The sequence below is a fragment of the Zonotrichia leucophrys genome, chromosome 1A (assembly GCF_028769735.1).
Source record: "Zonotrichia leucophrys gambelii isolate GWCS_2022_RI chromosome 1A, RI_Zleu_2.0, whole genome shotgun sequence".
In the NCBI taxonomy this organism is placed as follows: Eukaryota; Metazoa; Chordata; class Aves; order Passeriformes; family Passerellidae; genus Zonotrichia; species Zonotrichia leucophrys.
The window spans coordinates 16,253,667-16,280,353 of NC_088170.1; the positions used below are offsets into that span (position 1 = coordinate 16,253,667).

A 26,687-nucleotide genomic window follows, 5' to 3' on the forward strand; every position below is an offset into this window, starting at 1 on the left:
ACATCTGGTAGCTTTAGGAATGATTTCTCACACATTTGCAACTCCCCTCCACTTCATGTTGATAGTCAGATGAGGCCACAACCCCAAGTCCCAGTGTCTATGTTTGGACAACAGGAGAGGAACAGGTAGAATTTAATTTCTAATGGGTTTGGGTTTATTTTGGAAAAAAAAAACCCAAAAAAATAGAACCCTGGAAGATTTACTGAAAAATGATTGAATCATATGATGTGATATACATACATTTTAAAGTTGGACTCGATGATCTAAAGGTTAAACTCAATGACCTCGGAGGGCTTTTCCAACCTAAATGATTCTGTGATTCTATGCATATAGTAATGTTAGTTTTTTCATCTGAGGCAGATTGCAGATTACTACCACCTAGCCAAGAATTAAACCTCCATGCCATGGTTAAACCACTTCTCTTTTAAAGTAAGCCAAGAGATTTTAAAGGAGTACTTCAAGACAGACACTTGGGTTTAGATCTTAACCTCAGACCTTAGAAGAAACGAAATTGTGTGACTTCAAACATGAAATTTTATACTGGTTTGAGATCCCAAGGTCTATTTTATAACAGGCATCTCAAGGCCTGTGTCTCATCAGCTCCTGGTTCATCTCAGAAGTTTCTCTTTTAGCTGCAGGCTCCCGAATGCCTGGCTGGAATTGCTGCTTTGCTGCACCTACCAGAGCTGGCAAATCAATACCACTCCTGGAGCAGGTTCAGATGCTCCAGGGAAAGTGCCACCACTCCTTTCCCACAGGGGTTTCCATGTGACTTAGCCACTTTGTCAAGAGATGCAAAGTACCATCTGACAACAGACAAATAAAAAGCTAATTTCCATTTTTCAGGCTGGAAAATCAGGACTTCTGCCCCAAGCACACCTTCAAGGTTGTGGACACAGCCAGGACTTTGCTATTCAATTCACAGCTGACACTGTGCCTGTGTCTGCCACACTCTTGTCTGCTCAGCTTCTGCAGAGAGCTCCATGGAACTTATCACACACACTAGGAATTGCACTTCTGTCTCGATTTCTGACCAGAATTTCCCTCTGCTTCCAGGATTCTTCTCAATCAGACAAATAATTAGCTGCTGAAGGACCATAAGCTATATTGAATCATCAAAACCTACTTTTATAGTTATCTGCAGGAGGTCACACATACAAAAGAATCAATTGAGATATCATATTACAGGTGTCCAAACTTAGTAATTGCTATTTTTCTGTAAGAGAAACCAAAGCTACACAGACTATTTGAAATAAAATCAGGGATGCAGAAGGGTAAGGATTCTATTCCTGCCTATGGTGTAGACCTTGTGTGAAGACTGAGAAGTAACTTTATCTGTTTGTCTAGTTAGTTACTAATCTATAAAACAATGAAAATTTTATTTCATTTCCTTACAGGACTTGCTGAGGACAATTTTATTACTATTTACAAGGCATCAAGACATGTTCCTACAGCAATTAATACCACAGAAAAACTTTTAAATAAAATAAGTATGTCTCTGAATACAATAATTTATTTTTTGTCTATGCTGCTTTGCATCTTTTTTGATACTTTCTACGAAGAATTTGCAACCATCTTTAGTATGCTTACTAAAAAGCAGAGGACTTCATCCTATCTTAATCTTTAAAAAAAGTAAGAGTTAGGATGTGTGCAGCCTGGTAGCAAGAATTGCTTATGCAAAAAAGCAATGCTTATTCCCTATTTAAAAAGTGACTATCACAAATCAGACCTCAGCAGAAAGAAAATATGAAAAAATTCCCAAACAACACACAAAAAGGAGAGATGAAAGCAGGTGATTGCTATTCTCATTTACATCAAAACAGATAAGCATTATAAAACCCCTCAGATTTGTATTTCATGTACAAGAAGGGGAATCCTATTTCAAACCTAATATATGACACCAAATACTAGTCTTGCATCCACTGAGTAGAATTTAGAGAAATTTTTGAGAAAAAACTACTCAAGGGAGTGTAGAAAATGTTTATTTTTAGCTAGACAAGGATATCATCATAGGAAGGAAGGAAGGCAGAAAGGAAGGGAGGAAGGGAGGGAGGAAGAAAGGAAATGGAGGAAGAACTCAGGAAAAAGCACTTAACTTGTCCACAGCATCTGCTGTAATTGAATACTCCAAGTTTGCTATTTATAAAGAAGATTTTAGTCATCTTGCTGTACTGATGTTATTAGAAAGACATTCAGTGAAGATTTATGAAGGAATGTAAACCCTGTCAAGAAGAGATGGCTTAAGATCTTGCAGAGACCACAGCCAAGCAAGATATGTAGAAATCCTGATGTCAAAGAAGCTATGCAGAAGTTCTGATGAAATCTTTTTCATTATAACAAAGGTGAAAAGCATTGATACTAATCTTGTGAAGCATTCTTTGTCTCCATAAAATCCATGAAAAATGACTGGTTTCTCAAAAAGCAAGAACAGATGGAAACCAGCGGACTCAGCAAAACTTCAATTCCTTTCAACGCCAAATTTCATCATGGTGAATAAGAAAATCTTTGGAATAAGCAAAACAATTTCCAAAACATTATAGAAATCCTAATTTAAAGTTATTTGTGCAAATACAGGGTTTGTTTATGGGACCTCACTGCAACCTCTTACTGCATTTACATATTTCTGGTAGCATAAGAGAAGGGAAATAAAGCTGGTCAAGAAGGGAAGGGATTAGAATGTCCCCCTTTTCAAAAACTGATACTCTACTAATGGAAACCACTAGGCTGTCACAACAGTCAGTATAACTGACAATGCCAGCAACTAGGTGGGGTGCAAATAATGGCAGAAAAATGCCATCCAAAAAAAAATTTCTCTCTTTTCTAGCAATGGTGTCCCAAACCCGAGTCAGCACAAAACAAACAGCCATAGCAAGATTGGTATGGTCACTGTCACAATTAAAATGTTCAGTCTAAAACCCTGCAAGCAGACATGCTGGCCCTAGCTAAAATCATTCAGATTTCAAAGAAGGAAGGAAGGAAGAGGGAATGTGCCTTGATTCCCTTTGCAGCGTCTGTACAAAACCAGATATTTTACTAAGACATGCTAAAGACCATTTATTAGTTGCAGACACAATCTCCCCAGTCCATAGTCTCAAAATCAGAAAGACAAATGTGACCTCTTTTAGTGTCCTAAGGTTGTACATTGGGAGAAAGGGAGCTCTTTGCTATAACTCCCAATGTAGTCACCTGTCTGTATTTTTGTTGGCCTTTTTTTAAAATCAAAAAAGAAAAAAAAAAACCCAAAAAAAACCACCCCACAAAAATATCAAGTGGCTAATGAAAATGTAATTAGAAATGTGACTATCTCTGTAGATTTAGCCTCTTCATTTCATGACCAGAGAGCAATAACATAGACAGCAGGTCCAAAAAAAATCCCACAGATCTCCTCAATGGCTCATCATTGATCAGGTCACTCCTTTTGCTTTTCATTGTTCAAAAGGGTTTTTTCCCTGCTATAATGGGAGTTGTTTGAACAAAGTTGAAACTAGCAAGCTTTTTGAAACAACACATATGCACAGTTATTTGAATTCCAAATACTTCAACTATTTGATTATGTCTGTGTTCTGTTTTAGTAAGAATTTGTGAATATTAGAATAAATAGAGCTTTTCTTTATTTTTTAAATTAATGTCTGGCTGCTCTTTGTATGAAAAATACCTCTTGCACCATTAATCATTTGACCACCTCAGGCTGAAGCAAATAAATCTATTTTAGTCTGTTCTATTACAAATGAAATTTGGAAGTTTGAGTAAAAACCCCTGTCAATGGTCAGGATATATAATCCATCTGAACAATATTACTCTGTTTGAAAATAAATACAGTACAAAATACATCTACTGAAAGGCTAATCAAATCCTTGCCCTGAAATCCTAGTTCTTTCATATCTTCAGTTAGTGCAGACTGCTGATACTGGACTTTAATATTTCTGGTTTGCTGCCTCATTTCTTGAATTTCATTGAAAATATCTCAGTTTTTGTTAAAGTGGAGCTGCTGCTGACCCAGAGAAAAATATCCCTTTTACATACTGTTTTATAAACATCACCTTGAAATTAACTTAGGACTGTACCAAAATGTGGTCTTTGCATTTATATTGGGAATAGTGAGAAAGAGTCTCTAAGCAAAAAATGACCAACAAGTAAGAAGTTATGGGAAACTGGACATAGCAGTGTAGGTTCATTTCCAGGCAACTGGTGCGAGGAATTTCATAATAAGAACATACACCTATGTAACTCTAGGACAAACCCACCCTATTTGAACCACAGCAATGGCCATGAATCAAAAATACAGATCCCCAAATCCTCAGGCTGCTGAAGCAATGAAGATCCTGCACTGGGCTTTCGCAGTCAGTGGACAGTGTTCCTCCAGTTATTAGTGATTAGTGTTTCTTCTGCCCTGTTTCATTGTCCAAGTATTCTTCCCTGGCTTACTTGTACTTCTAACATTCCATAATTTATGTTCTTACACCATATCCCAGAACTGTACTGCCTGAAAAGGGGAAAAAGGGGAGGGAAAGCTCTAAAGATATGACTGGGATGACAAAAGTTGGAAGAAACAGACAAAATATACCGCAGTATATTTAATATATTTAACAGATTACTTTTCTTAAAGAAGAAGCCCAAGCATCCAGCACAGGCTTTGGGGGTCAGGGTTTTCCTCAGCAATATTAAACATGGGTATTCTGCTTTGATCATGTCGAGATTATGAGTGACCTAAACCACACTGAGGCCAACACACAGGTTTGAATGTATTCATTGAGACCTGGATCAAGTCTTTTCTGAAGATATGCCAGATGATAAAATGCAGAAAACATATCAGGCCTTCTTGGCACGGCCATGAAATGAAAGTTTCTTGCATTCACCACTTACCAAGACAGTTGTGGCCATCGTGGGCTAACATGAATCCATCATAGCACGTACACCTGTAGTTGCCTGGAATGTTGATACACTCATGGACACAACCCCCATTGTAGAAGTCGTTTTCACACTCGTCGATATCTAAAACACAAGAGGAGAAAAAAAAAGCTTTTGCAAAAAAAGAATTCTAACAATACAGAAAAAATTCTCCAACTGAGCATGTTTTTTCAAATATGCCCATCCCTAATCTTTCTTTTAGGCTCATTTTGCCTACTTCAACACGTGGTCAGGGACTGAATATATCAGGGTCATATTTGTCTGAAAAGCAGCAAGCCAATGTATAGAACACTCTTCCACAAAATAATTGGAGTATTATCACAGTAAACAATAATATGCTGTCAAAAATAAAAAAAGGAACATTTGATTTTGCTACATTTTATATTTAAAATGTAGTTTTTATTTTCTGGCTTCAATATAATTAAGCAAAGAATGAATGAACCCTTTGACTTGTAACAACTATGAGAAGCATAGTATTAATATGGCATGAGACAAAAGTATGCCTTTTATAACAAATAAACTAAAATCTTCTGTATCAATCACATGCAATCAGAACCATAAAAATGTCAGTATTTTCTCCTCAGAAGATATGATAGAGTTGTTTGGGGTTTTTTTTACACTGGTCTGTATCTTAAAGAGGATCATAAAAGATGAGAGATGGATTCTGCTTCAGTTACAAACAATCCTGCCATGATCTTCCCTCCCTCGTACAAAAAAAAAAAAAAAAAATCACTCATTCTAGAAAAAGCAAACTTTCTTCTTTCTACAAACTGTATTTTGGCTTATACATGGAACATCACTATCACAGTCACTCTTGTGAATAATTAAGTGGTGTGCATCAACCAACTAAAAATACACAAATAATTAAAGATAGCCTCATGGCTTGATAAGTACCAGCTCTAAATTTGTGTTGTGCTAGACCAAAAACCACAGCTAATCTCCCTAAGTTAGGCAGAACATGATAAACAGATAAAATTTTTATTTTAGAAAACCACCTGGTAGAATATCAGAGTTACCCCAGCATTACATTTCAAATGTGCCTTCCATTGCAGAGGTGATTGACATTTTTCTGAATTAGGTTAATGTTCTCATAGATTTTCTCTCTTTTTTTTTCACCTTTTAAAAGCACTCCATGAAAAGCTCTTGCTACCTGGTATCATACCCAGATGGAATCCAAAGAGGACAAGGTGGTTTTGGCAAAATCAGACCCGTCTGAAGAGCTACCTCAGACTCAGCCACTCCGTGCCTTCATCACTTCTGGTGCTTGGATTGAGAATGTCCCTCCTCACACAATCTGTGAGAGCAGGGACAGGCTTTTCCCAAGTTCTGTTGCAAGACTTCTCCCTCATGTTGGCCTCTCCCAGAAATATAGCTTAAATTCAGAATTTTCCAAGTCTCCATCCACCTGCCTTCAACAGCTTTGAATTTCCCCTTGTACAACCTTCTCCACAGCTTGAAAAGGGAATGACAGGCTTGGCTTTATTTGCAAAACCAGCTGGCTATTTTGTAACTCAGCATTTGGCACCATAGCAATACCAGAAATAGGAAGCTGGAGAAATGATCTTCCAAACCAAAATACAAGCTGCTGCTTAAAGGTAGAATTCCTAGTCTTTAAAGCACTGCTCTTTTTCTGAAGGTTCTCATTCTTCACTAACAATTTCCATCCATAAGATGTACAAGTGCCCACTCAGCACAGCCTGTGGTTGTGCTCTACCTTCCAAGTCCAGTATGAGAGGAAAAAGAGAAATCTATGATTTTTATTGAAAACAAGAATGAGCAAGTCAAGTGCTCATCCCAAACAACCTGCAATGCAGTCTCTGAGAAGCTGCTCTCATTAGGCCACAGCTCCGTGTGCCTGGGTGCATATTCCCAAAATGTTACAGTCTGCTTTCCACTCAGCAGAAATTTGCACCTTCCACAACCATTCATTAATATTTTCAGAAACTTCTTGTTGTTCCCTACAGGCTACAGGGACAAAAAGAGAGCTCTATAGTAATGCCATGTTTTAACAGGCCAAATCAATACTCAAAAAGCATCTAACAGATTTTGATGTAAGGTGTCTCAGGGGTTCCCCTCAGGACACTCAGAAAATATGGCATCTTCATTTCAAGGTTTGTTCTTAACTTTCATCCAGCAACGAGTCTTTTCAGAAGAGGGCATTCAGAAGAAGCTGTTACCACCTGTTATGTTCCTCAGCATCAGACTGCCAAGGGTTGAGCAATTAATTCCATTTTTTTTTCAAACAATGAACCAAACAGTACTATTTGTTTAAACAAGCAGTGGGAAAGCTTTCAAAAGGGACAAAAAATACCAAAGAAATGTGAAGCCTTTTGAATGACTGCCTCTTATATAATAGTTATTTTAAAAAGCTGTACTGTGATTAGCAGCACAAATGATGATGCAATATAAATACTCCAGTTATGGAAAAGGTAATGCAACAGATACAGAAACCACAAAAATAGCAAAAGAAAGAGATACTTTTCATCTCATTCTCTTAGAAGTTAAAGTCACAATTAATACTGCAAAAGGATTAGAATATTATTTCTCCCTTTTGCACCCCAATAGCTGTAAAAAACTAGAAGTGGAACCAAACATTCTAACTCATTTTCAGAGCCACATTGTGGGGTTTTTTGTGTTTCTTCCCTCCAAAACCCAAATAACTATTTAAAAACTTCACCTGGCAGGCTGATTGGAATTTTTATCTCCAGCATGGCTAGCAAAAAAATCAAGGGGCTAAGACTGGTGTATTTACATGTCCAAAAAAACCAAAGCAAAAACACAGCACAGCAAAAAAAAAACCCCAGACCCTCTTTCCCCCCTAAAAACCCAAACAAACAAAAAAAAAACCCAAACAAGAAAACCTCACAAAAACATGCACAAAGCCTACAAAGTCCAAATGTTGAACATTTTTGAAGCTCCACCTGCCAAGAGAAATGCATGCAACGTGACCACCACTCCGTCTTCTCTTACCTGGAGGAAGACATTCTTTAAAGAATGCCTCAGTGCACAACAGCTGTAATTTATGGACAGAATACTACATCTGACATGCCAGAATACAGCTTCCTTAGTAAGCTTCATATAGAGTAAAAGTTATAGGAGTACATTCAATCACATAAAACCTGCAGCCTTGCTTTTCATTTTGTCTGTTATAAGCCTTAAAATTCACAGGGGCCTTCTCTGTTCATTTCCTTTTGAGCAGGTCATATCCTATCATTCTTTTTTTCCTATAATTGATAGAATTGGGTGTTAATCAAAATCTCAACTCTAAAAACCTCTGCTTTTCCTGCTAATTTTATAGCTTCAACTATCCTTAGCATTTTTAGCATTTGATCTCTTAATATTGTCTTTCATCATGCAGGAATTACCATAACAAAAACAAAAAGCAAAACCAAGAGGAAAAAAATAAATGTAGGTATTCAACCATGAAATTGTGATGAACGCAGGTGTATCTACTGATGAATTTGCAAGGTTTCTCAAAGAGAAACCCAAAGTTTTGTCTACACTGGCAAAATATTGATAAAGTTTTCAATTCCTTAAATTGCAGCTGTTTAGATGGGGAACTCTTGGGGTATTTAGTGAAGAAATCACCTTAAAAGAGAATTGCGGTATTTCCACTCCAAGAGAAATTAAATCCATGTGGTACTACAATGGCAGGGATTGTGGTAGTCTCAGACAAGAATTAAATGCACCAAAATGATTAAGATGGTGTAGAGACATTTTCAGTACTGACACAACCTGCCAAGAACCCATTTGAGCTTAGTGTATTCAAAAAAGACAACACCTCCCAATACCAGGGCTGGATGTAAGGACATCCTCAGATGCTGGCAAAATAATTTTGATCATCTCTTTCTGGAACTGGTTCAGAAAAATCTCAAAAATTCACTGCTTGTTTCAAAAGTTTTAAAGTAAAAAATCATCAGGAAAGAAGAGGTAAAAAGAAACTTGCTTACTTGGGTGTACTAGTAACTGTAGTGGTTCAGCTATTTACCAAGGTGAAAAGTAAAAAATCATCAGGAAAGAAGAGGTAAAAAGAAACTTGCTTACTTGGGTGTACTAGTAACTGTAGTGGTTCAGCTATTTACCAAGGTGAAAGAGGCTTGGAAACTCCATCCTAATTCTTTCTGGAAAGCAGAGGTGAATCTCTTCGTTACCATCTGGAAATAACTCTTTGAGCAGATCCCTAGGGAACACAGGCCATGCTCTTCTACTGCCCTCCTCAAGGAGCAGTGGTGTTACTTAAAGAACACTCACTCTATGCGACTGCAGTTATTATGCAATGCAAGCATCTAAGAACTTCTAAAAAATACTCTAGACAAGTATCTGAGGATGTGTTACCATGAGGATGTACTCTAATTTACAGTCCTTGTATTTCAGTTATAGGAAGAGAATTTGAATTTGTTTTGAGTAATCTGATTCTTTTTAGTTTGATGGGACTTGTATTTCCCTTATACATAATGGGGTTAATTCTTCTTTCATTATTAGAGGTGAAATTGATGCTGCCCCATGATTGGCTTAATTTGTGTATTCTGCCACAAAGAGATGGAACTCTCATAAGCCTCACAATGCCACCTTGCAGAGAAGCATCTCTTCCAGAAACACATATAACTATGAAATGTTCAAAATAAAACAAGAATCAAACTCTTTTGCTTCCCATATCACAGTATTTCAGCTTTCTGTTACAGCAGAGAATAGAAGACACATCAGCATGCAATAACTAATGCCCACAAGACAAACCAAACTGTAAAAAAAAACGAGGAAGTTGCAAAATGCCTGGTTCCCATTTTGTCTGAACATTTTCAGCACTGTCATTAATTGACTGAGTGCTAATCATCTTTTCCAAGCAGTAACCAGCTCTCCTAGAAGGTGGAACAGAATTTATGCCAAGTAAGTAAAAAGTCTACCTCCAGAAAAATTAATTCCCACTCTCATTGCATCACTTGAAATTAATTAAGTTCCTGAAGGTCCAAAAATGTGTGTTCCAACACATGCAATAAACTTTGTCAGCACAGATACAGATCATCATGGGCACAGCTAGTGAAATCAAAGCAAATGCCTGCATGGATTTGATGAATTTTGGATGAGTGTCACAGCTAAACTGTCACAAGAAGCCTTATGGCTATTAACATGCAAAAGGAAGAATGACTGAGGCCTGGAAGTCAATGAGCCAAATTCAGTGTTTAGTGTTGAATTCCACAGATTTCTGTAGAAAATGGGAAAGTGTGCATTGACACAATTTTTATCTTGGCATCTGTCAAGGCCACAGATCCCAACACTCACAATGCAATAGAAGATGTTCAAAGTTGGCGTGGGATTGAACAAAATCTGTGTCCATTTTAAAGTATTTCTTGACTAGCAATATAAGGGCAAGATCTGGAGCTAATTTAGTAAACAAAAACTTCAATTGACTTTGAATGGAGTAATTTATGTGCTTGAACATTTTAAAACAAATAGCCAAAGAAAGCTGTCTGCCCACATCAACTTCTAATTTACAGAACCACAAACAAAGGCGATTGTGCAGGTATATTATGCAGATGTAGAATTTCTCATAAAGAAGCTGGATCCATTAAATAGTTAGAAAAAGAAATATTAAAATCTTTGTAAGTACATCTTGATGCCTGAAGCCATGTATTTCTCCAGTATCTAAAGAAAGAAAATTTTGATATTCATCTTCCTTTATCTAATTGCTTTAAGCAAAATACTGCCAAAAAGGCACTGTGGAGACAGTAAATAACATTGCCCTTACAAACTTGACAGGAAAGAAACTGTGTTTTACCTTCTTGCTTTAAAAGGGGTTGCTGCTAGCCCCTACCAAGGGCAAAGCACACCAGATGCAAAATTCTCTTTTATCAGTTGGCTTCTGCTAAAAAAGGCCCTCCTACAGTTCTGCAACAGCAGCATCTTGCCTGCTTTTCCACAACCCTTAAGCAGCAAAGAACACTGCAAGGTGCTGGAGCCCATATTTCCATGTAGTAATATTTTTCACTTTTATGGCTTCTCTACTAAGAGCTTTCAAAAAATGTTATTGATTCTTTATCGAGTTTTGGCCACTGTTCCTCCTAGAGCTAATGCACTATCCTCATATTCACAGAAAAATACAGGGGAATAAGGCCCATCCCTAGGTTCTAAATCCTACACAACTAAGATTTACAGTGCAGAACTGTCTTCCTCACTGCATAGCTTCATGCAAGCTTGATCTCAGATGCTTGTGAAAGAAAGTAACCTTGTAAAATCCAAAGATAAAACAGCCTGAGATGAAAACTCAATTCTACAATTTTTGCCACTGGCTTAGTGAAGCCAGGAAGACATATTTTCTGGGATTCACAGCAGAGAGATACGTACGATAGGATTAGCACTGAAATTTTTTGTTCCCATTTTCAATTCAGAGCAAACAGCAATGTAGCACTGACTCCACTGCTTTAAAGGAAACAAGCAGAAGTGAAGTTACATGCACACTGACAAGAATGACATATAAGTTCAAGTCCTGGATCACAGTCAGATCAGCAGCTTTTTCTTCTTCATAATTGGGTTTGAGACTGCAAAAGCCATGAAAATAAGAAAAAATTACATAAGAATAGTCACATTTTTATATATATTCTTTGGCAGAGTCTACATTTAATATACGTTCAGCAGATATACATCACACTCTGGACAACCTGAACCTAAGGCATTTGTATTTCCCACATCAAGTTGCACTTTCCTTAAGAAGGGAACCAGTTCCAGATCCAAAGGCCAGAATAAAAGCTCAAACATAGGTTTAAGACCATTCTGGTAAAGTGCAGGTGAAATGTGCCATAAGTTCAGCTCTCAGGGACACCCAACCTAAGCAATATTACTAAACACGTTAGATTCTTACAAAGACTTCAGCATCAGCACATTTCCACACATTTCAAGTCTGCTCTACTCTTAAAATTTACAAAATATGACCAAAGTATGAAGAATTGGGTGGGAAAATGTGATCAGTTATCAATTTCACTAAATCTGACCTGATGAAATAGCACTTCCATCTGTTTTGTGGCATTGGAATTCATCATCTACTCCAAGTCCAAATTTTATGAGAATATATTGACATACCAAGACTCTCAATATTTCTACTCCAAAAAACTCCTTCACCTCCAGAGAAAAATCCATTTTTGAAAATCTCTTTCCACGAAGTGCTTGTTAAATCACTTTTTCTATAAAACAAATTATTTGTTACATATGGCCCTTCCTGCAATACTTTATTTTTTGACTCATAAATGTTAACATCTTTATTCTTTAGATGCTGCGACCTTGTAAATGTTACAATCTAATGAATCAGAGGAACACAGAGTGCAGTTTTTACAGCTTTCAAGTTGCTATGATGTTTTCAAGACGCTTGTGCCAAAGAAAACTGTAAAATTTGATAGCCATTAGGGCTTCTCTAAGAGGCAAGGTCAAGAGTGGGCAGGCTGGGAGCAGGGTAAATTCAGAAAGAGCAGCCGGATGTTTCTCAGTGGAGAAGGAAAAAGAACAGGTACAATATGTTGTTTAACATGAGGTTTTTTCAGTGTAAATCCCTCAAGAGCCTTTCCATTATGGGTACTGCCTCTCCCATGTTTTTCCCATTAGTGCGTCCACAAAGAAAAAAAAAATCAATTTTACAACTTCCTTCAAAAATGTCACAAGCCCCTATTTCCCAGTATTAAACTGGCAATAAAATGAGAAGGCCATGCCAGTTTAGTGGACATGATTTGGATACAATCTGTGGTATTGTTGTGCTGTTTTTCTGGAAGCCATTCCATCCAGTTTCCAGAAAAGATCAAGTATTCTGCAGCAGTTTTGTTTCCTTTCCTTCTGTGATGGCTAAACACAAAGTTCATCATGCTTTATCTCTTGCTAAAGTATTGTCTGAAAGAAGTGGGGTGAAATGGAATACAAACCAACTATGTAAAGCTATGTCCAGCTGGTTAAACAAGACACACACATTTTTAAAGTGTGAACAGTTTCAGATTTAGAACTCTCTTGCCTAAACGTATTTAGGATATGTCTGAAAGACAGATGAGATATCGTCACATTTATCACTGTCTGTAAATATGACTTTTAAAATTTTAATATTATTTTAATATTGCTTAATAATTTTTTCCTAACCACAGTTATTAACTTATCATTTTCAAGAAAGCACAGAGACAACTATTAACAATCCCTATTTTGCCCTGTGTCTGTAATTTTTTTCCCACTATTATACTGTGTACAGCAAGCATGAATCTAATTTTCAAGTCACACAGAGTAAAGGCAGCCTCACAGGCATCATGGGGAAAACCAACTTTCAGACACGAATCCTTCTCTAAGGAGGAGATGAAGTAAGTGAACTGAGTTTATCACCTGTAGAAAATGTAGCTGTGCTTAGCACTTGCTACTTTTCAAATTTTAGTTAATGATCTTCAAATACTGTGCATCATACAGAGAGAATTAAAGAGCCACATCTAAAGGCACGAGTGACTAGACAGTATCAAGCACCCAGTGCTGTAAGCTGACTTCAGCTGACTCAGCTCATACATTGGAAAAAGCAACAAGGCAATAGATGATGAAAATGCAAAATTCCTACAGTAGCTGAATGGCTATATCTCACATTTTTGGTAAGTAACCATCCCATTCTTCATTCATCAATAAGAAATATGCTGTCTAGAGACACCCCTCCTTACATTTTTCTTAAATTCACCTTCCTTTCCTCCATTTCCTGTCACTGTTCTCTTTCCTGTGCATTTCCCTCCTTATTTAAACTCTGAGTTCGAAGAGTGGAAAGAACATTTTTAGTGGCTGGACATTGATATGCCAATCAAAGTGACAACAGGCACAAGAACCTACCCCTTTGATTCCTTCTTTGAGGATACCTGAGGTTCAAGGCAGGTATTCCTGCCTCAGTCCACAAGGACCTTGCCACTGGAAAGTTATCACTGAAGTACAGTGAAGTAAGAAATATGCAAAAATATTGGAAAAAAGGTAACTTACAAACTGAAAGCTGAGGTTCTGCACACATTTGGTGTCACTTGCCAGCCACCTAAATACTCTATATGGTGGCATACATAGCACCTCAGCAGCAGGAATGGGGAGGAGATCAAACAACTGATACAAAACACTCTTCACTTAGCACCTTAAGAGTTTCTGACTGCTTAATTGACAAGTCTTCCTATGCATTAACACTGGAGTTTTACAGAGCTTTTTACCTATAGTACCTTTTGGGTGCCTGAAACATTTGGAGAGCTAGAATCATTTATAGGAAAAAATAATTAAGCAGAGTTCTTTCCCTAAGGAATGTTTTATGTTCTCTTAATGTATCTGAGTATTACCCCTGTGTGACATCTGCCATCTTGACTAGCACAATGGAAACTTATTTGGGACCATTCCAGCTTCATTTATAGTAAATAGATTTTTTTTCCTAGATAAACCCAAAATGATTGTAATCCTGCATTCAGCATTTCTTGAACTCTTGATTAGAGCTTGGAGCAGCTTGACATTTGTCTTAATTGATATTTAAACAGATTGGCTGCAAGTTCTTTGAAGCTCAAGTGAGATACCCAAATAAAGATGGATACCTGCAGAGCACGTAACAGTTTTAAAGCCTGTCTTTATTTAGTAGCTGCCATGCCCGAGAAGCTCAAGCAGAGAGGTTTCCTGTTCACAAGCTGTTATGAATGTGAAACATGACATTTGACAGCATTTTTTCCTCACCACTTCTAAATCACAGCCATTTGCACCCCAATTCCCTCTTTTAATATAATGGGAAATGTTTGATTCTACAGCAAATCTTCAAAGTTCTCGGCCATCTAACGGGAGAGTAGTTCTATGTTTTTACTGGCACTGCTGGTGTGCATGCATCCTAATGATAATTTTTTCAGTAAGTCATGGCAGGAGGTTGTTCCTAGATTTTTAAATTCAAATTTGCACTTATTAATTTTGAGAAAGTGTTTCAAGTAATAAAATTATCTCATTGATACAGATATAACTCATCTACTTTCTTCCCAGACTCTGTAGGCATCTCATTCTCAGATTACTTATCTCCAACCTCACTTGCATTTAATTTCTAAATGTCTGTCCACTGAAAGGGGAAAAAATCCCAGCCTTCAATTCGGAAGTAAATTTCTTTATTACCTATCAGTGAATGAATATTAACTCTTTTTATTGTGGCCCTTCATGTAGGGGAAGAGAAGGTTGCTTCTTGCCCATTTCAGAACCAGTCAGTGGCAGACTGTGCACTGCCAAATGGAAGATTTCTTGGTATCATAGAGCACATGCTTCCTTAGTCCCTGGCAGACCGACACTTCAGTTTCAGGCTGAAAAAGCCAAGACCACAAAAAACATGGGAGGCTGCAGAGCAATGGTTTTCAACCTTCCTGGATATGAGGAACTAGTATGTTTTCCAGCAGAAGTGGAAACACTCCGTCAGCAAATTTACATCTTCTGACAGCAGGTTTACCATTTCAAACTATTTTTCCCCACTTGTACCTCAGGCTTCTGGCTGAAAACTACTCTGTTGTGCTGGTTAATCACTTGGGGAATATAATGTGACTTATACCAGGCAAGATTTGTTGAATACGGGACTTCCTGTCATCCTGTAGCACTTGGTCAAACGTCCTACTCTGTGCAAGACACATATCAGATATTAATTTTGCCAGCCTACAAAACCTAGCAGGACAGTCCCACACAAGTAATCTGTCTGTGAGCAGAGCAGCTCTACCTTATACTGCTGATGTGCCCTGCAATGAGGGAATCATCTGTTCAGGGCTGCCTTTCATTCCAGTATTTACTGAAGTGATGTAGCTACTTCTAAATATGATTCACAGGGAAGCCATGAACTTGTGTTCCCTGCCAGACGCAATACTTAGAAAGCCCAAGAAACCAACTCTGCCCCCTATTTTGACACCTGCTCCCTGGATACAGACAAATTCATACCATTCCCCAACAACATCCTTCATGATCTGAAGGCCTCTCAGCATTTTGGTTTGCAGACAACAGTAAAGAGCAGCCCACAAGGAGTCCACTCTGTCCTTCACAGGGATAAAGGCCATAACTCCTCACCCAGTAAACTCCAGATGGCTGGGTGGTAACTTGGTTCATCAAAACACAGATCCTTCTTTGGTTTAGAATCATTACATTTGGTTTTGCTGTAGATAGTTTTTTTACCTGCAGAAGCTTTTACCTGGTCTAGCAGGGCGTACACAATGGTAAAAAGGTTGTAACACACCTGAATTGTGTGAAATGCTGAAATGCTCTGAAAAATGAAAGGATTGCTCATTCACTAAAAAACAATGAAAAAGAAGTCCCTTACACTCATGGTAATTAAGACTCCAAAGTACCCCTGATAAGAGTAATCTGTTAATACTAGCATGCTGCCTGATTTCCAATATTAATAATTTCACATTACATTGCTTTTTATCCAAGAGATAGTACTGAGGATTTTTTACTTTCCTTCTCTTTTCTATGTGGTTAAGACATTTCTTAAAAAAATATTTCAGTGCTCCAGCCTAGATATAGATTGATGATTTGTATTTGGTTTAAGTTTTCAGGAGAGTGGTGTTAATTCTGTCATGAGTCTATTGCACATCTGTATGTATTTTTAGGAAACAAACAGTAAAATTAGTTGAGATGACCCTACACTAAGCCATTTACATTTACACTAAGCTCATTTATGTACTTGATACATTCACTTCAAAAGATCTGAGAAGACTAAACTGAATAATCAAATATTTACAATACCTTTTTTTAAAAACCTGAAATGTCTTGCAAAAAAGCTTAAATTCATTTTTGTCCACCACCTTTCAGTTCTGTGCACCATCTAGAAGCTATAAAAGTTACTAGGCTACAAATTTTGTTACAATTCAAGAGTTTAAGATGATCAATCCACATTTTGTTTCTGTTATGAAAATTTAGGCTTGTTACAGATTTGTGTTTTAGCATCTCACTTGCATTAAGTTAAACCTTACTAAACCTGTGATAATAATGATGACATCCTAAATGTGAGCACACACAAGCACTGCCTGAAACAGTTCACAGCTCTAAAAGCCTTCTCCATCAGGACTGTACAATCAGAAAATGTGGAGCTATTTTCAAGGTGCCAAAACAGTTGGCAATTTTGCTGCACAGCTCAGAAATCTGGCACAGCCTTTCTCAGCTTCTTAACAACAATTGTGTCTCCATAGCGTGTAAAGTACCTGCCATGCAGTTTTGCTTGGATGTACAGACTGAATGTTTTCCATTTTATTTGAAAGCATGGACAAGAAGCCCTAGATGTTGCTGTAGCTGATGAATGCAAAAGGGTTTTATTTTCTAACAAATACCACATTGGTGCAATTTTTTTATTCCAACTATTTTTATTCCTGAAACAGAGAACCCAACCCTACTGATACGTGCTGACAGTTCTAAAATTTTGTCCACAAAGAGAGTTCATCAGTTATGACGTAGGCTCTCCTCAGTCTTTGAAAAGGCCATGCAGAAATAAGTCTTGTGAACCAGAGACCTATTTATCACCAAAGACAAATAATCACAGAGAAAATTTAATGAACAGTGGTAAGCACTGTTAGTTTTTAGTTTTTGACCTGTGGATGTACAGCCATTGTCCAACAGGGACATAAATGTATAGATAGCAGGCAATCCACTGGCTTTTCCATCATCATTACCCTTTCCAGACTCAAACATTTCCTGGACTGTTTGGTAACTAGAGCAGAAAGCAAGACCAGGAACAGGAATTAATGAAGTGACACACTCATCTTGGCTGGACATGAGGTAAGTGAGGGTTAGATGAGGCCAGGCCAAGCTGTACAAACACCAGTTTAGTAGTGAGGAAAGTCCAGGAAAAGTGCTAAGGACAAAATTTAACATTCAAATCTGAAAAACATCATTGCTGACTTGTGAATCATCAAATATTTTCATTTATAAGCTGTGCTCACATCTGATGTTTGGACAAGAAAGGGAGATAGGGCAAACGGATGCAATTTCAGCTTTGCCATGAAATCAGACAATTTGGCTCCACAGTTCAAATATCCTGTACTAGAAAGTGCACACAGCTTCCATTAACAGTATTAAATGAAAAAGGAATGAAACTGCAGACACAGGAATAATAACATGGGCATTTGCTCTAAATTGAAGAGTGCTCATATTCATAGCCTGGAAATCTCCCTTTGGGAATTTTAAGCAATTTATTTTTCGTTATGTTGGAGAGAATGTTAGGTAGAGAGAACCAAAGAATGCCTACTGTGCAGTATTCAAATAATAATCTACCATTGACAGAATACACCACAGAAAGCTAAGCTGTACAACTGCACTGACCTCTTCCCGGACAGCAGAGAGATAAAAGTGGCTAAGGTTATATAAACAATTGTTTGGTCTTGTAGACCTATTTCCAGTACTCTCATGTAGATGATTTATTTTGAGATGCCTTTCATAACAATGTTATTTTATTTTGCAGAGATAACCAAAATGCTGAAATGTCTTGCCTAAAGTCTTGATTAACAATCCAACTAACAGTTTGGGTTCTTTTTTTTTTTGTTTGTTTAATTGGACAGTACATCCAACATAAAACTAGACAATTGAGATGTCACTTCTTGAAATGTTCTTCATGAATTCCACATGCTTCTTCTTTCTTCCCATCTTTCCAGAGAATCCCTATTTTAGCACTGTCTCTGGTGTATATTCACAGTATTTCTAAGATACATAAAGTCCAGGAGAGAACACATTATAACACCCTCGATTATCCACTGAAAAGAGGCAGCAAGGCCGGACTAGTTACCTCACCCATAAATAATACAGGACATCAGCCTCAGTAAAAGGCTCAAGAATGAAATAATAGGGTTATGGGTGAGTATCCACAGCACCTGATTTAACAGTGCAGCCATCTGAAGTTTGGTCAAACATCCAGGTCAAGCTTTTCAAAGTACCTATTAATTTTTCACAACTGACTTGAGACTCTCCTTAATGAAGTCTCATTTTCAGAAAAGTGTGAAGGCCCATCCTTCTGAAGACACTGTTAGTTACCAAGACAACAACTCAGGTTTTTAGGTTTGCCCATGTAGGGAAACATAGTGTGAGGCTCCTGCTAAACCACATTAGATGGAGGCTGCAAAGAGACAGGTGTACACAATTACCTGCTCCTGCACAACTCTTCACCAGCATTCTGAGCACAGCTGATCTCCTGTCTACCCCTGTGAGTTTTGCAGAACACCTGGAGAAGCAAACATACTTATTTTCCATTCCTATTCTGAAGATGTCGTTAGAGACAGTGATGGAAATGAAATTTCTGGCGCTGGTCTTTAAGTCTCTAGCTGCATTCTTCCATTTCATGTTTTTTTATAATCTACTGTAAGCATCCACTGTTGGCCACTGTCAGAGACTGCACATCAGGGTAGACAGATCTTCAGTTAAACTTGGTCTGGCCAGCTTACATACTTTTGATATTAAAATATAAATACACATAGTAGGGACCAGATTCTTTGCATCCACTGTTGAGAGTCCTGATTTTGCCTTCCTGTACTAGGTATAATTTAAAAATCTTTGTAAATTCCATCAGCATAGAACATGAAACTAACTGGACATCAAGGAGAAATTCTAAAGAATGCTTTAGGGGGTTTCCAAAGATCTGATAACTAGGCAAACAAAACTGGCATTCAAGAAAATCTGTCCACCTCCATAACTGGCACAACTGACTTTTTATGGAATTTTCTCCCAAGTGCATATGGGGTCTAGCAGGCTTAGTATATAAAGGACTTTTAATTTGTGTTTAGTTTGTGCAAGTAGGTGATTCAGCCACTGAATTAAAAGCATTGCAAATTAAATAAAGGTATGATCACACAGTCTAGCAGTACTTCCTGAGTAGATTGCACTAAGAAAAAAATTAAATTAAAGAATTAAAACCATAAAACTGAGATTGTAAAAACATAAAACTGAGACTGGGAGGATGAATTTTATAATGATCCAGTGACACACCTCATCCAACTTTGTAGATGCCCACATCTGTGTCAGAAAGAAGACGCTAATTTCCAGGACATGATTTATCTGACTTATTTTTGCCTCCAATAATGCAAGGCAAACTGCCTTAAGAAAATTTCTCTTCCTCAACCACAAAGGGAAAGCAAAGCAAATGGTTTAAATGGGCTGATCTCTACTACTGAGATCCACCTTTGCAAAGATGAAATCCACCCTCTGTCCGCTTCAGACAGCCCTGGAAAGTACAGGAGCTCTGTTAATACACCAAATGCTCCACAGATAGAGCCAGGGCCTGCCTCCCTCCCAATACAACAGACTTGATTTATTCTGAAATTTAGGTCTCTGAAGGAGTGCAGAGACCATAATCAAGTGCCTGAGCTCAATTTCAATGTTGAACTAAAAGAATTATAGGGTGTATTATTAATGGTTGTGACTGACAAACGTTTGCCTGAGGACAGACAAATGCAGGAAGCGAATGTTTCTATTGATTCACATGTTAGTCTTGTGACTTGTGACCCCAGAAAACTTTTAAAACAAAGGCAGAACCATGTTTTCAAATTACCACAGGAAAAGTAAAGTAATCCCACCCCCACCAGTCAAACAATTTTACAGCCAGCAGACTGCAGAAAACCACATGGAGGAGATATTTTTAATTAAGTGCAATATAAGGAAAATAATGGTTACCCATATCCAGTTTAAACAATTATTAGCAAAAGGGCCTTAGCATTTGAAAGTAAGCCATTCAAGAAAGGCTTACTTTCTGAAGCATAGGCTGTTTCCGATTATAAAGTAGAGCTTTTAATTAAGATTAGTAAGGCCTAATTCAAGCTATAATCTGGTTCCTTTAGTTAGCAAATGTCTATTAAAACCAAGCAATTAAGGTTAAATGGGTTGAAGCATTTAAAGCACTCCCTCCTGCTTCAAATACTATAATAGAAAAGACTATGTCAGTGACTAATACAGACCAGAAGACATGTCTTTATTTCCCTTAAGTTTTTTACTTCCTTGTTGATCATAAAGTTTATTGAAGAAGAAACTCTTGGTAAACTAGGTTTCAGGTGAACAATATGTTGTTAATTGTTTAAAAAACAAATTCTGCAGTTTTATAAAGTTTGTTCCTATTATATTTTTTTCCTTAATTTTCTAAATATCAATAAGAACATGCACTAAACTTCCCAGAGGTGTATTTCTGACTTTTGATAGTTGTGATCATACTTGGCTTGGCCTTAAGCATAGATGTTGTGTGTATTTGACAGATAAAGGTAGAAGTAAACTCTGATTTCTACTACTTACATAAATGGACTCAAAGCATTCCCACCTCATCTTCCATTTCCCATTTTTCCCATTTTCACAGCTTGTTCAAAGACTGAAATTCTTCATGCTTGGTCCCATCTTTAAAATCAAGTTATTTTTGCAAGTTCAAGCCAAACAGGGTGAGCAAATCAAGGCTGTATTCCTGAGGGCACGAGAGCCTCCCCCACATCCCTCTGCCTGGCTGCGTCAGAGCCCATCTCCAGCAGGACCCTCTGGGTGCATTCACACTCAAACCTTTCACCTGCCTTTTGGACTCTCTAGAACTCCCCCAAAGCACCCAAATAAATCACAGTTTTAAAGACAACAGGCTGTCCTCTCCATCAGATAGAAAATGCTGTGTGCAAGCAGGAGCACTGAGGTGTTCTCCCAGCTACAAACACTGGGGCTTTCCTCAGCGAATGGCAGCATTAAGGAAAACATGCCGGTTCTTCCAGAACATGTGCCCCCATCCCTTGAATCCAGACTCTGGCTAACTCAGGCAATTTTATCATGTTATCCTACTCAGGATAAAGACTGATGTTGTGGAGCAGGCTACAGCAGCTGTCTGTGTCTGTTGCCTTCCATACAGACCACCAGAATACTTGTCTTAAAAACAGCTCAAAATTAGGACTAGGACCTAATCATAACATCAATAGTCATGGACATCATTAAGAGCCTTTCAGCAGTACAGAAATGTATTCTGGTAACTCTTTTCTAGTAACTCTTTTTTGGTTTTGTGCAGCAAAATCCAGTAAAGAACTCAGAAATGTGCATTGGAACCTTCTGTATAAACTCAAGGTAAAATGCATTATTAAGCTGTTCTAGAAAATTAATGCTACTGCTGTTGCTATCCTGAATAGATTTCTGTGTATTTCCTATTTAGAATAAAAGCTGAAGCTTTTGGGTTTAGCTCCGTAAGACCACATATGATGCAGTCAACAGGTAATTTTTTATAATGCAGTTCTTGCACTTCCCTCAAGACAAAGATTTTTTTAAAAAATATTTCAAAACAGACAGTGAAAGGATGCAAAGTGCCAGAAGGATCAAGAAGAGAAATATATTTAATATACACCTAGATGTGATTGTTAATTCAAAATTTAAGTGACAGCAACTTAGAGTTTACCCATATCACAAAAAAGCATCTTCCTAGTAAACAATCATACTATAATTTGATGAGGTCGTTTCCACTGTGTAAGATTTTGAGAAAACTGTATTATAAAAGTTTTTTTATTCAGAAGTCATAATCTCCTTAAATGTAAAACTGTGTGTATGCAGAATAAGCTGCTGCCATTTTCACAAAGTGAAACACTCTATACCTAATGAAACAGACTGTATCCAACCAAAGCATTTTAGCATTCAGGTTTTTATTTCCAGACAACAGGCTGAGGTTGTCTATTCCTCTCTTATACCCATTCCCTGGCTCATTCTTACAGCAAAACAGTCACAGGTCAGAGAAATCCTGGCAGCCCTCCTTCCCTCATTTGTTTCTTGCACTCTCAATACGTCTGCACGCTCCCATCTGAATAGAGGTAAAATCGTTTCCTTAGGAATTCGAGCCAAGCAAAAGCCAGAGGGTTCCACTTGTGTCTGCCCTCTAATAGCCAAATAATGCAGTTAGCCTCCCTGAGGGCTTTGGGTTGGGTCTGCAGCACAGCCAAAGGAAGCTGCCTTTCCCCAGTCTGCCCATGCACACAAAGCCACCACCAGAGCCCTGGGGAAAATCCCAAATCAGGGGCAGGAGTGAACTGTTCAGAGCACCTGCCTCTGCAGAGCGTGCTGCACCAAGATCTGCACTAAAGATCAGGTGAACTCCACCACTGTGCAAGCAAGAATTGGGCTGCTTTAAGAGAAAAGTGGTGTGTGGGGGGGAGGAAGATGCAAAGAGGAGCTTTGATCGCATGCATCTTTAGACAGGTTGGAATGCATCAGGAAAAAATGGAAATTTCCAAATAAAGTCGGACTTTGGTGCTTTGTAGTTAGAGAAAAACATTGGCACATCTCCAAGTCACAGGTTTTATGGAATCCTTTCCCAACAAAGTTCTGCAAACAGAAATGTGCAAAAAGAATAAAGGCACAACTCTGCTTGGTAGAGACACTGACATCTCTAGAGGTATGAAGTCAGATATCGAATTCCTTCTGTGCATGTGCTGCCAAACAATTTAGATATGCATTACCTAGCCTACTTATTCAGCAAAGCAAATACCCCACTTACTTCAACCCCTTTTTCCACTATAACAGGGAGAATGAAAGTTCTGAATGTGACCTCTGCTTCCAGGTAATGAAATCAGAACAAAGGCACTCAGTGCAGTTTCCCTCTTACAACAGCAAGAACTAGAGTGCACAGCAGTAATGTCCTGTAGTATTTTCAGCAATGATATGTCCAACAAATACCTATTTCTGCAGAGGTTGCCCTTCTCTGAAGCACTTTCTACAGCAGGACCATTCTCTCCAACAACATTACTAATCACCAAAATGGTATTATGCATTGCTCTTGTTTTTTCCTCCCTTAGTTAAATTACTATGCTCTCTGAGCATGATGTTAAATGTAAGGACTGACAGTGGTTCATGCAGATTAAGGCATGGGAAGGATAGTATGAAGCTTAGTAACCTCACTCTGAGAGAGTAAATGAAATTTGGCTTTTTTATTCTCTAACAGCTCATCTGCTTAAAATATTTACTGTAAGAATCAGAACAATCTGAAAGTTGTCTATTTAATATGTCTGATTCTTTGATGGCTATACATTGTCAATAGCTGTGAAAGAATGGTCTTGAATTTGCTAAGTTGTCTATGGGTCCTACAGACCCAAACAAACTTCACTAAGTTTAGGTCTAAAGTATGTGAAAGATCAAGTCTTAAAACACCTTTTTAAATGATCCAGATTTTTTTTAATTCCTTGGTCACTGAAAGAAAAACTGTGAACTTCTACAGGCTCCAGAAAAGCAGCACTACAACATAAAATAAGGCAGCAGCTTCAATTTAATAAAGCACTTAAACATAATTACTTTAAAAGGTAACAGTTTCTTAAGATTAAACACAGGCTTGAGCACTCAGGTGATTTATGGCACTTGAACAAAAATTCTTCCAACTGTAATGTAAAGGTATTCCTTTTGCTCAGCATCTTAAATGTGAAGAAAAGTCTTCACTTAAATGTGAAGAAATTTCAAGGGGGTCTGTCAGACCCTATCTTCAGTTTCTTATAACTCTGCCAAACATTTATGTATGAACTACATTTTTTCTCGCAAGGTATCTGCTTTAGAGAAGGTAATTTTTTTCAGTTGAAATTAAAAACAAATATATATATGCTAAAACAAACTAAGGGAAAAAACTCCAGGAAATTAGCTTTTTTTTCTAAAGGGATTATATGGAAAAATCACTGCTTTGCTATGTTTAAAAAAAAAATCTCCCTCAACTGCTTCAACAGATTTAATACTGTCAGATTTTGTTTCTAATAAGGTGTCAGGGAATTACCTTTCAAGAGATTCCTCAGGACAGAATAAGATGGTCAAATTACAGCTGAAAATTTACCAAAAAAAAATTACCCATCTAAAAATTCATTAACCCCTTCCCCTCCTCGAAGAATATAATAAATCCAAAGCTCAACAGGCATCTGCTGAAATTTATGCAGCTAAAGTTTCCAAAATGTCCTTCTTGTTAGATGTTTTTTTCAATCTTATGCTGTAGTTTCACACCACAATGGCTCCAGAAACTAAACCAGACTAGGAAATCTGTTCACCTTATTCACCATCACCTTCTCCCGGCCATGAGTCTCAGCCTCTATGTCCCAGTTCATTGACTTTTCAGTGCAGAAATGCTTACAGGGCATTTTGGGGGTATTATTTCAGCGATATTCTTCACAGACTAGCCCCACATCAACCACCCTTGTGCAAAAGAAAGACCAACATCAAGGAAAAGGAGCTTCCTAAACCAGTGCAGAGGGAGTAGTACTGCTTTTGCCACCAGACTCCATGCACCTTTTCCCTACAGATTCCTGCCATCCGTCCTCCATCTCAGGACTGCCTGAGGTTGGCCAAACCTGGCCTGCATTTAAGGCTCACAGCTATCCTGGGCTAGAACAGCCTGGGACTGGTAGCATGGGTGCAGAGGCTGTACCCACCATCCTCAGGTATCCACCATCAGGTATCCACCATCCATCATTCCCATTCCTCCACAGTGTCCTGCCAGCATGGATGCTAATGAGCAGAGTGGATGCTACCTGGCTCAAAGGCAGAGGAGACAGAAGCAGCATTAGTGCAGCCTTTTTGGGCAAGGGAGCAGCAGGAGGTCACATTCCCTAACTCCTCCTCTGCCACCACTCCAGCAGAGGGTCCCTGGCCATGTCCTTGTATCAGCCTCCAAACAAAGAATGTGTATTTCAGCAGGGCAGTGAAGACACACATGGAGACAGTGCCCATTACCAAAGGGGAGCGAACAAATGATGACAAACAGCCAGGCTAAGATGTTTTTCCAGCCAGACACTGAGAGAAGAGCCATGGCTCTGCAGAGGGTGGCAACAGCAGGGAATGTGCTGAGGAACAGGTGAGCTCTGAGCTGCGGACAGGGGCCAGGAAAGAGGTGGAGACAAGAGAGAAAAAACAAGAAAAGAGAGCAGGTAGTAGCTGTTTTGACTTAAAGACAAAACCCAAAGGAAAGGACCAGTAAGGGGCACTTAGAGCTGCCAGCTCTCCTGGCCCAGTGGGCTTGCTGTGACAATGGCTCTCAGAAAAACACTGCTGTAACTGCAGCAAGCTACTGAGAGGACAGGGGAAGGAAAGCTAAACGAAATAATTGAAAATACATGAGAAAAGAACAAAAGAGAAGCGGGGTTTGCAGTAGGGAAATGACAAGGCTAAAAGACAGCTGAGTAACAGAATACACAAGACAACATAATGAAGACTGCAAGAAAAGGGGACTGCACCAGAAGTAAAGGTGATGGGTGGGAAAACAAGGAAAACTGTTGTACTACTAAAACTGGTAGTATCTGGCAGATGTAAAATGAATGAAGACAAAAGAAGGACAGACCTATTGAGCTTAGTACACTTTATTTATGCTCCTTCATTTCATTATAATTTTTTGGCAGTTAATTTACATTGTGTATCTGGGTGGAAAGAAGTTCCTTCTAAATACCAAGTTTATATCACCCCAGGAGGCCACCCTGGGCTCTGCATCTTAGCAACTGTTGGGCCTGATAAAATTTTATAAATAAGTTCCCAGAGTACCCATAGACCATCCAGCTTATCAACTATTTAGAGAAGCGTCCTTGGAAAAAAACCTCCTTTTTTCCAAATTGAGAATTACATGTAATGCTGCTGAAGAATGAGGCCAATATTTCATATGGGATGGTATTTGTTTATGCAAAATATAGTGATATTTGTATCCAAGAAGCATTCTGGAGAGAAAAAAAAAAGTTGGAGTGAAAGTTCTTTTTCTAAGTCAAAATGGAAGATTTCCAAAGTGGACCACCGGGGGAGCTGTTCACTGAAGCAGCATTATGGGCTGTCAAAAAGCAGCTCTGAGAGGTAGGACAGGGTAGGGAAGAAAAGGGAGAGGAGAA

At 38.2% G+C, this 26,687-nt stretch overlaps 1 protein-coding gene across 3 annotated transcripts in view; it reads right to left on the bottom strand.

Annotated features, from left to right (window-relative positions):
• The window catches only part of SCUBE1 (signal peptide, CUB domain and EGF like domain containing 1), a 208,553-nt gene that overhangs the window by 156,931 nt on the left and 24,935 nt on the right, over nucleotides 1-26,687 (bottom strand). For all 3 annotated transcript variants that reach the window (XM_064701742.1, XM_064701743.1, XM_064701741.1), the window contains exon 3: nucleotides 4,864-4,992. In XM_064701742.1, the coding sequence (XP_064557812.1) occupies nucleotides 4,864-4,992 (129 nt within the window). The remainder of the gene's footprint in view (nucleotides 1-4,863; nucleotides 4,993-26,687) is intronic.